The 12254-nt window shown below is 33.9% G+C and overlaps 1 protein-coding gene across 5 annotated transcripts in view; it reads right to left on the reverse strand.

The window, feature by feature from the left end:
- ZCWPW2 (zinc finger CW-type and PWWP domain containing 2) overlaps positions 1-12254 on the reverse strand; it is a 150001-nt gene that overhangs the window by 31547 nt on the left and 106200 nt on the right. For all 5 annotated transcript variants that reach the window (XR_006889307.1, XR_006889308.1, XM_046665760.1 and 2 more), the window contains one exon: positions 11476-11522. Coding sequence is in view for 3 of the 5 variants with exons in the window: in XM_046665760.1 (XP_046521716.1) it covers positions 11476-11522 (47 nt within the window). In the remaining 2 variants the exon portion in view is untranslated. The remainder of the gene's footprint in view (positions 1-11475; positions 11523-12254) is intronic.

Genomic DNA, 12254 nt, shown 5'->3' on the forward strand with positions numbered 1-12254 from the left:
ATTTTGGTTAGGAAACTTTTTGGGATGATGAAAATATTCTCTATTTTGATCTGGATGGTAGTTAAATGGGTGTATACATTTAGGAAAAACTCCCCCAAACTCTACACTTAAGATCTGTGCATTTCATTGTGTTTAAATTTTACCTCAAAATAATTAAAGAACAAGGTAAGTCAAATTGATGTGGATCAAGGCTGCCCCAGGGAGAGAAGCCCAAGGTGTCCTGGCCTACATGCTGATCTATATGACCTGATTCATATATAAAGTTATACAACCACACAATAACCAGACCCCACCTGCACTGATGCCATTTTAATGACTTGTTACATGATCTTTCCTTTGTCTAGTAAAAATAAGTCACATACCCATGCCTTATAAATTTAGCCCTACCTTCAACACATTGCAGCTCTTCATTGCCCATGGGTCCTCCTCCCATGCTATTCTCTGAATAAAAGAGCACTACTACCAGACCTTGAGAGTCCAAGAAATGTTTCTTTTGACTCCTTGGCTCACCGAGCCTGCATCAACATGAAAGAAAACTATAGTAACAGAATAGAAAATGGCAAAATGGTGATGGAATACCTGAATGATTCAAGTTTGGGGAACACTGGCCTATAGTAAGGTGAATGATACCCACAAAGAAAAATCAAAAAGGAAATGAAAGAGTTTTGAAGCTGTGACTCTTCCCAAAGGATTTCTCTGCTTACTATTCTTTTCTGAGTTTTCTCTCTGCCGGGGGCTAAAAGACAGCAGTAGGGATCTATTATATTTGTCTTTGGTGAAAGATGCATATAAAGCTAAGTGAATCGAGTGAGTTGCAGTACATGAATTTCACATTAATAAGCAAGCTTATTAATTAACACAAATATCCAGACATCTAGTCATAAAATGTAAGTGATTTATCCTGCAATTGTGCTAATGAAAATTTCCTTATTATTATGAAGAATTTTTGCAATAATTTCGGGGAAAAATATTTTTTCATCAGAAAATATAATAGCCTAAATTCCTCACACATAAATGTATAAATCAAGATAGTGGTCATTAATTTTGCCTTTCAAACTCTTGGCATTAATAAAAGTAAAGTGTCAGAAAAAAGATATATATATACACACATAATTTCTATATATATGCCAAAAAAATTAGAAACAAAATGAAAAAGAGATCCTTTTCCAATTAGTAACAAATACCTGGGATAGCCCTAATTAGAAACATGTAAAATTCCATAATGAAAAGAACTAAGGAAAAATGAATAGACAAATTATGTTTCTTTACAGGTACATTCAGTATTATAAACACGTAATTTCTCCCTAAATTAGCAGATAGATTTTCTATAATACCAATCATCATCTCAACAGAATTTTTCTTGGGACATGACTAAATAATTCTAAAGTTCATCTGTGTGTTGTCAAAACCACTTAAATTGTGCCTTTCTTGGAGTTTCCATGGGAAAGGCAAGGTAGGGGAGGGTAAACAGTTTAGGACTGGCTAGTTTGATTAATTCTGGAGGGTTTTGGTCTAGAGGGGTGGTCTCCAGTTGCCTGGTGGCTGGCCCTGGGGTGACTTAGGGCAGGGGAAATACTAGCTTCATGTTTGAGAGTTTGATAAGAAGGTACTTGAGGGATATGGGGTTGGGATTGGTTGGTTTACATATGAAAAAAGTGCCCTTTGACATCTCTAAGAAATGGCTAGCCCTGGGAGGGGCAGTTCCTCCCAGCCAGAAAGGTGTTTTAAAATGTCAAAACATCATACTATATGAAAAACAAATACATACATACATGCACATACACACACACACACACACACACCAATACACACACACACACACATATATATAAAATACAATCTGGAAAAGTAAAGAGACAAGAAGTATGAAAACAATTTTAGAAAAATTAGAGTAATGAAGGATCACTAATCCACACATTAAAGAAAAGGTAGAGAAACACTAATTAAAACTATTTGGAATTCATTTTAAGACCAGATAAATGAATAGATATAGAAATAGATATTTTGACATGTTAAATGTCACATGTTATATTATGAAGAAGGCCTACTATATACTATAAAGAAGACTGAACAGTAAAGAAGAGAAAGATTACTTAGTAAATGAATGGTATTGGGATAACTAGCGTATGGGAAGAAAAATGTCTTTTTCCTCTACCTTTCTAAGTTCTTGGTTGGGGCCTCTAAAACAAAAGAGAGATTAACAAAAGAAAAGCATACAAATTTATTTAATATAAGTTTTATGTGACACGGGAGCCTTCATAAGGAAATGAAGACTCGAAGAAACAGTAAACCTGAGAGTGTTTTTGCTAGGTTTGATGAAGAGTGGAAAGTCTTGGGAAAATGTGACAGGACATGAAAGGGGATGAGCCAAGCGTAGTCAACTGTGGGAAACAGCAAGGCTGTTCCTTCAGATTCCTCTCCTTGTCCTTCTGTCTTTTGAGCTAAGAACGCTCCTTTCCTCCAGGTATAGAAATGACACCTCTCACATAAGGTTCTTATGATTTGCTCTTCAGGGGAAGGTCAGGAAGCTTTTCCTGTACCTGCTGTTTCACAAATTCCTTCAGCTTGAAATATTCAATATGCCAATGTGCCATATTTTGGGTAACATGTCCTGAATCTGATCATTAGCAAGTTGCATAAAAGTTTTTATATCCTATCCTCATACACCACATACAAAACTAAATCCATACTCCCAAAATAGCTAACATTTATGAAATGTTTCCTATGTTCCAAGCACTGTGCTATGTGCTTTACATAAACTGTCAGAGCAATCTTATTTTCTAATACTTTCACCCGTCCCACTTAACAGGAGGAAACTGAAAGCTTATAGAGTTAAGCAGCTAAACTTAAGATCATACTGCCTGTAAGTGATAGAGCCAAGATTCATACCTCAGCAGTCTATCTCTAGATGGCCGCCTTCTTACTCCACTGCACTATTATTTATGAAGAAGTCTACACTATTATAAGCAATAAAATAAATAAAAAATCTCAGAAATGTAGATTTGACCACAAATATATAACTTCCATATTTCCAGGAAAAAAAAACCCAAAAAGCAAAAACAACAAAGTATGATATAAACTGGCAGCAACATCTTTATTTAATACCTTGTCGATGATGGTGGCATCTGCATACATCCCTGGTGAGAGTGTAACAACATGGCAACATGTTGCCATCCCTTTCCCAGTAATCCTTCTACTAGGAACTGTCCTAAGGAAACAACCCAAAACATGTGCTGGGAGAGGATGCTATACTCATGAAGATTTTCATCAAAGTGCTGTCAGTAGCAATAGGAGAAAGGTTAAGAGAATCATAACAGATTCTGCTTTAATGAAATGGCAGTCTTTTAAAGCACATCACAAAAGCCCTAAAGCCCTAAAAGAAAAAGTTTTACTATGTAAGTGCAACAAAAGAACTACAAAAAATTTAAAGGAAAAACTGAAAACATGTTTGTGACATATTGATAAAGTATTAACAATCAATAACTAAGAAGAGCACCTACAAATCAATCCAAAAAAAAAAAAAGAAAGCCCATGGAAGAAATGAGGAAGGGTATGCACAGTTTTCAGAAGAAATAAAATGTCCAATAACTATATAAAAAATGCTAAACTTCACTAAAGTAAAAAGTAAATAGCAAAATAAAGTAACAATGACATATTTTTCTTTTAAATATTGAAAAATACGTAAACATTGGTGATATCTAAAGTTGGCAAGGGAGTGGGAAAAGTGTTGGTAGGAGTATTCAGGTATAACTGTTTTGAAGAGCAATTTGGCAATGCTTGACTAAAATTTTTAACTTTTATTTTGAAATAATTTTAGATTTACAGAAAGTTGCATAAATAGCACAAGAGAGTTCCCATATATCCTTCCACCACTTCCCCCTAATCTTAACATCTTATATAATCATAATATAATTATCAAACCAGGAAATTAACATTGCTGCAACACTGTTAACTAAAGACCTAATTCAAATTTTACCAGTTTTTCCACTGATGCCCTTTTTCTGTTTCAGAATCCAAACAAGGATCTCACATTACACTTGGTTGCTACACCTCCTTAGTTTCCTTCAATCTGTAACAATTTCTCAATCTTTCCTTGTATTTGACCAAATTTTAAATCCTCACACAATTTACCCCACCAAATTCACTTCTAGGAATTATTCAGCTGAAATTTATGCACAAATGTGCAAAAATATATTCACAAGGATGCTTATTTCCAGATTTTGAAACAGTGAAATGTTGGAGGTGGGGTAGTGAGGGAAGACAATGACTTGAACTTTCCAGGCTACACACTTTTTCATTCCTTGTTTTTTTTTCCCTAGCATGTTTTATAATTAAATTAAAATAAAACAAATTATAAAGAAAAAAGACTGTTAATGGCTAGAATTGGCAAGCTAAGGCAGTCAAGACATTTCTTTGCACTAAAGATAGGACTGCAATTAGTACAATAATGTTGGGGGATTTTTTTGATGGGGGATGTTTAGCAATTCGGCAAAATTTAAAATGTGCCTATTCTTTGAACCAGGAAGCCCCCATTTCTAGTAAGTTTTCGTATAGAAATATTTACACACACCTTTCAAAAGATTTGGGTAAAATGATGTTGCTGCATTTTTACTTGTAATTTCACAAATCCAGAGCCAGTCAACCTAAACTGTCCAGAAGATTGTTCAATAAATTAAGACACTTCCAGAAAATAAAATACTATGCTACCACTTAAGATCTGGTAAATCTTAGACCTGAAAAGATGTCCACAATATATCACTGAGTGAAAAAAGTAGTTTAACTCATTCCACTTATGTTAATAAAATATATGTACTTATATATACAGTATAATGTTATATTTTGTCTATTCATAAACATTTATTTGTACATATAATACATATATTTATATATGCATAGAAAATATATAAAATTATTAACAGTGGTTTTCCTTTTAGGACTGAAATTACAGCTGGGAAAAAACTTATATCTGTAAGGTTTTGTTCTTCTCACAATGCCATTCCTCTGATTTAAAAAAAAATCTCTTAAAACTAACAGGAACCATAAAACAACATGGAAAAGTTTTACAATATAATATATAAATGAAAACATCAACAGTAAATTACTCAATGATTAAAACTGTGCAGATAAACATATATAAACACGCCTGTGAACAAATGCATTAAATTAATAAAAATTAGTATAATTACGATGATGGATTTTGGATGATTAAAAAAATTCTATCCTCCAAATATCACATTATTATATTATTTTGAAAAAATTAATTCATGATTAAAATGTGGGACTTTCAAAAAAAAGACTTTTATATAATGTTAACTGTCTAATAGAACTCTGATACTATTATAAGTCTGAGAATTTTAAATGTTCTTAAATCCTTACTTTCTATTTTTTCTAGGGAGAAATTAGAGAGAAAAGTACTAGCATATTTACTAAGCAAGAAATTACTAAAATATAGTAACTATATGCTATTATAACTGCTTTTCATATTAACCTTTACAACAGTCATACAAGGTAATTATTATTGTTCTCAATTCAGAGATTAATTCAATGAGGTGCAAAGGTGTTAACTTGCTTAAGGTCACACAACAACTAAGCAGCAGACCTACTCTGGAAGGCAGACCTGGTTCATTCATATGTCTGCATTTTTTCCACCACAATATGCTGTTTTCTGAATATCTATATACATATTCAAATATCTTTCAGAATCTGTAACAGGCAACACCATCAGCTACTCCACTCATCTCCCTCGTAGGCTATTTTATTCTTTATTTCTTTACTTTTATTTCTTTATTTCTAGGAGCAATTGACTCAGATATTCACTCTGGTTTCCACAAGTCCTCTGACATTCTGAAAGTACTCATCAAGCTGTTATAAATACTTTATAGTTCATGGAATATTAGAGCAGGAAAGGACGTAGAGACAATCTAGAGCTTCCCCTTCTTTTTATCAAGTGGGATTCAGAGAGGTTAATGTGACTTAATCAGAGTCTCTTTCATTCAGATTGCTGCCATTGGGCAGAGGTGGTCAGGCAGGTACACCTACACTGTTCACCTCTATCCTAACAGGTAGCCACATAGCTGAAGAGTTGAAGGAGGGTGGTTATAAGAACAGCAGAAGCTTGTAGATAGAGCTCTCATACTTGATGCTAGAAGCCCATTCCTAGTAGGCACTTACAAATGGTATTCAAGGCGGTAACACTCACATCTTGGTTCAAAGAGGTGGCAGCAACTGCCACTACAACTCACAAAAGCCAATGCATAACTTTAACAACTTATTCCTCAAGGTCCTCTCATGATTCTTAGGGAGATGGAAGCAGGTGGCACTGTGGTTAGCTCTGATCTAGCAATTCCACTTTGGGAATCTATCCTAGAGAAATAATGGTACCAGTATTTAAAGATATATGTACAAGGATGTTTATTGAAGTATTTCCTGTAGCAGTACGAAACCACAACTGAAACTTGAAAACACCCACATGTTCATCAATATAAGACTAAGTGACTAAAACTGTGATCCAGCTATGCTATGCAAAGGTTGACAACAAATCGTTATCTGTTAGTCTAAGTAGTTAAATCTATAGGATAACATATATAAGATCTCATTGCTGTAAAAAACAGAACAATCACAAAACATTTATACATGTACATACACACATTTTTTTATATAAGTAAATAAATATATAAATAAATAAAATATAGACTGTTAAGATTTGCAACTCAGGATGAAGGGTTGTAGAGGCAACTAGACTTTTTTTAATCATCTATCTTTATATTGTGTTTTTGGCAGTGGTGAACATTTGTATGCTTATTTTCTTCATTTGTGAACCAGAGATAATAACAAATTTCTCACACAATTGCTGCTAGAATTAAATGAAATAACATATGTGCAGTGCCCGGCACTTTGCTGTTAGTGCTGTTGAATTCATTCAGACTTCTGGTGAGCCTGTGTACAGAAAAGCGGGACCCTGCCCAGTCTTTTTTGCACCATCCTCTCCCTTCCAGTGCTTTATCAGACAATGCTCCACTGCTATTCACAGAGTTTTCATGGCCAATTTTTTCAGAAGTGAGTGGCCAGTTCTTTCTTCCTAGTCTGTCTTAGTCTGGAAGCTCCATTGAAATCTGTCCACCATGGGTGACCCGATGGTATTTGAAATACTGGTGGCATAGCTATCAGCATCACAACAACATGCAGCTGCCACAGCATGCTGCAATATGCCTGGTTTCCTGACTGGAAAATGAACCCAGGCCAAGTCAGTAAGAGTAGTGAATCTTAACCAATGGGCCACCAGGGCTGGCTGCCTGGCACTTGGTAAGTACCTAATTCATCACACTATTATTATCTTTTGCTTTCATACCAACAGCCTTCTTTTGTCCATTTATAGTGTTTTATATAAAACAGTCTGTCTTTAAAAAATATTGTGTTCAATATCCATAGATCCAAAATGTATAGAAAAATAAAAGCTACCTTATTAAGTGAAATTAACACTCAAACTCTAATGAGGTTAGCTTCATAATACTTTAATAGGCACTAAAAAAATTAAGATTAAATAAAAGTATCTAAGGAGCACTGTGTGGCTATGGCAAATTCCTTAACTTCTCTAACTATAAATGATCTTTGTAAGATGATGATAATGTCTTCTCTGTTTTCTTCTCAAAAGTTTGAAGTGAAAGACGATGTTTGTGGAAATGCTTTGGAATCTGAAAGTACTATACAGATGAATAGTTGTTTTAAAACTAGGATTGTGCCTATGCATAAGCATGAAGTTCAAGATTATTTAAAAATCAAATATACTAAGTAATTTAAATACTAAAAAAAGATACTGAAAAGTAACTTAGTATCTCAAAGATGCTAAAGTGATTTAGAAAGCCAAAGAACTGTTAAAGGAAGCTGTGGTATTGTGGACCATCAGAACTCAATTCCTACCCAGACTCTGACACTCCTGTTAGTCACTTAATATCTCTGGGGAAGTTTTTTTGTAAGAATAATTATGGTAATACCTGTTTTCCACTGGTATTGTGAGGGCAAAATGAGACAGTCTATGCTAGCATTTCTCAACACTATCAGCTCTAATGACTCTCTTTTATATCGAATACTTTAAGAAATACTATTCCCTATATTGAAATGAAACTCTTAGACCACTAACTGTAACCAAGTATCTAGGCTCCTCCTCTTCCTTTTAGGAACTCTAAAATCTAAACCCTTTCAGCAATCCCTTTTAGAACCCTCCCCCTAAGCTGGCTCAGTTAAAAGCTGCATTCCTCTCCTTCCCTTTGTCCCTGGGTATGGTCACGTTACTAAATTTTACCAGTGGGATGTGAGAGAAATGACATGTGCAGCTCCAAGTTCATGTTTTCTTATTCAGCACTCCTTTTCCATTTTACTTCTGTCCATGGGTCAGAATGTGGATTTGACAGTGCCATCAACTTTTGACCATATAGATGAACACCACACCCTAGGGACTGGCGTAACAATAACACAGAAGGAACTTGGGAGTCTGGATGATCTTGTGGGGCAAGGCCTGTTCCCACCCTGGATCACTTGCTCACCTTTGGTCAGGTATGCGATAAAGAGATAAACTTCTATCTTATATGACTTAGTATAATTTGGAGTCTCCTTGCTACAGCATTATAATCTGTACCCTAATTAATACATCTGACTACACGAATAATTTCAAAAACCTATAACTGTAACATAAAAGAAAATATATTTATAATAAAATAAAATGTATTTATACATGTATATGCTTCGGAACAACTACATTGAAGAGATAATCAATAAGATAAATGCCAGTCATCCCTATCATGAATAAGTTTGGATATAAGTGAACTAAGATGATCAAAGTCATTCTGTATGGGATCAGGAAATTTTACCTGAAGTAGTGGTGGACACAAGAGCAGAGACTACTTTTAGGCTAAGCAGTGACGGACCAGACATTTGTATATGATGAGAGAACAGAAACTGTTAACTGAAATAGAGACAATATTCCAAAATAAATTACAGATTGTCCAAGTATAGAAAATGAGAAGTATAATATTATCCCAAATGAGCTTGGCAAAATAATTCCCAATAGGGAAAATAATTCTCTAACTATGACATGGGATGACCTAGAAACAAAATATCACAGAAAATACATCTCCTTTCTTGAAATCCCACAACATATCAGGGCACACATTCAGTCTCCAGTACTTGAAAAGAACTTGACCATAACTGTCAATAGATGCAGAAGAATATCTTGATGATAATTGGAAAGAGAAGCAATAATATAAGATGTAATACAGAATTTTAAGGCATAATTTTGGGGACAATATCAGAGTAAGATTGGAAAACAACAGGCTACCCAAAAAATAATTTCAATATATAATGTTTATAACATAGATTTCTTATCATCATTCTAAAATATTTACAAATATAAAGGGTAGCAATACAATGAAATATTTCTAAATGTTATTTTTTAAAATTCAATGAGATCAATGCATTTCATGTATTTGTTAATTCAGTAATATTTGATTTGAAGACTGTTAAAAGGCACCTCAAATTTCCTGTTACATATTTGTAAATGTTTCCCATGGTTTTTCAGTATCTGCACTTCTATAGTTTACAGCTAAATATATAGCTGGAAATATTACAATATACTGAGTAGAAAATAAGCAAATTATTCAATAATTTTGAGAACAATGTGTTTATTCCATTTCAGCTTCCCTCTCCATAATAGGCCTTCTAAATTCTTTGGCTTTTTGTTTAACATGTTGCATTTCAGGATTATTTTGTATTAAATCACTATACAATTACATTTATAGTTTGTTGAGTCCAGCAGCACATTCAAAAGTCATGACAAATGTTGGACAGTTCTTGTATACAGTTCTGTTCCACACATTGCAAGATATCTAATGTCCTTAACCTTTGCTCCATAAAATGCATATACTCTCCCAAATTACTGAAGCCCACAAGGCAGGGTCTCTCAAACTAACTGTGGTAAAAGGACCACTTTTCCCCTTCAATCTGTCCAAGAGCTATACTTTTATAAAATTTTAAAAACGAGAGTTATTAGGAAAAAAAATGAAATAAAAAACAAAGACACACAAAATACAAGTTTCATTTTATTGTTACATTCAACAGACAAAAATTACTCTGTCAAATTACTATACAAGTTTCTAAATGGTTACCCTCATTTTTTACTTTTATCTCATTGCAGACCAATAATAAGTAGTTCATAGACCAACTCTGGTCCATGGACCACACTTTGAATACCACTGTCCTAGAGATAGTATCACTTTCATTGAGAATGACTGGTAAAAATAAAGCAATATATAGAAAGGTTAGTTATTATCTTTATCATTCTTGATTCTAAATATCCTTTAGCAGAGACTGAAATAAACAACTCCGTCCACATTAACAATCCAGCACTACCTCACATATTCCTGTCCAAATCTTCAGACATACAGGCAAGTCCTATTTCCTTTCTTTTTTAAAGGGTAACCTTGTCTTCTATGATACTGAATTCCTCTCTGCAAAGGTGCATCAACATTATTTAGCCAGTGAAAAGTCCAGATTCCTTTTACATGCCAAAAAAGTAAAAGGATAAAATAAAATCTGATTTTAAAAGGACTTATAAATATCTATATTCACAATATAAAAATGATGCTCATCTCATTGCCCATACATCCATAGGTTCATGCCCAACATCCTTTTCTGCTCTCCCAGGTTATACTCAACCTTTCCTGGGTACACCCTCTACGAACCCCACCACTCAACACAGGAAATACCACAGGGATAGGCTTTCCTTTCAATCACAATTCTTTTTCTTATGACACCAATATATTATTTGTCCAGAAGAATTTGTTTTCAGCATTGACTCTCTTTTCCAGTGGTGTCCTGTTAAGAATATTTTCACTCGAGAATGTCAAGGTTCATCCTATCCTAATCATAGTTTGGATAGTAAGCAGAGTTAACCATCTCTCTGCACATAATATACAGAATGACATGTTCAATTTTGAAAATTCTTTTAAAGTGCTAATGAATTCACAAATTTTCATCAAACAGATTCTAGGTTTTGATGTATACAAATGGCTGATGCAGTTCTCTACTTAACTTTAAGGTAAAGTCCATATTAAGCTATGAATTTTAATTATTTAAATTTTCCATGAGATTGTTGCACACATTACAATAACATAGTATATAAAAAATAAAATATTTCAGTATATGAGTATGTACATGAAATGTAATTTAAATAAAAGCAATTGTTTGGTAACATAATATTCTATTGTTCTAATTTCTGATAACACTAATGTATGTAACCATAAATATTAAATTTCTAGGGTCAACCTAAAAAAGGAAACATATACTCAGGAAACATATATTCAGGAAAAAAAATTGATTATATGTCATTTGCTTTTAAATATTAATTTAATTTAATTTTCAAAATAGTATTAATCAAATGGAATTTGAAGTCTGTATATTTTATATAACAAAACTTGATCTTACCCTTTTCTTGGCCAACACAGAAACTTTGCCATCTGCTTTGGATTTATCTGTAAGATAATAAAGTATGGCTGCTTCAAAAAAGTGCCTATGCTCTTGTTCAAATAAATGCAACATTGCACAATTGGAATTTTCTACTTTCTCATTCTGTGATATGTGTTTTCAGTGGTTCTTTTGATCAAAAGGCTAATAAGCTCAGCTTCCCATAGCTGAGTAGAACAAAGTAATCCAAAAGTAATAACATCAGAAATTCGTATACTTATTTGACAAACACCCCCTCTTAAATCTGATTGGTTGGTTGGAAGTCCTCAAGTTAGCATCTAGTATATCTGATTTCTAGGTTCTGGTCAGCGTATGTACTCTGGAACATATAGGATCTGGAATTAAATCCCAGCTACCTCCACTTGCACATCTTCTACATGCCAGACATGGGTTAAAAACTTTATATAGACAATATCTTATTTAGCCTCATGATGATCTTGCAAAGTGTGTAGTCCATCCCTTCTTCACAGCTGAGGAAGTCGAGGCTAAGATAAGTTAAATACCCTGCCTGAGGTCACGCAGTGGGGCCAGACTCATCTGACTACAAGTCCCTAATCTTTATGTCAGCCGCCATTTGGGACCCCAGAGCTGCCAACAGTGCCTCAGAGAAAGACTCAGCAGGAATGAGGACTGTAACCACATACAATATAGAAAATTACTTCAAAATTTCATGCTGATATGTGCATATGTGTGTGTGTGTGTATTAGTAAAACTTATTCGCATAACCAGTATTGGATTTT

Source organism: Equus quagga, chromosome 1 (assembly GCF_021613505.1).
Source record: "Equus quagga isolate Etosha38 chromosome 1, UCLA_HA_Equagga_1.0, whole genome shotgun sequence".
NCBI classification, from domain to species: domain Eukaryota; kingdom Metazoa; phylum Chordata; class Mammalia; order Perissodactyla; family Equidae; genus Equus; species Equus quagga.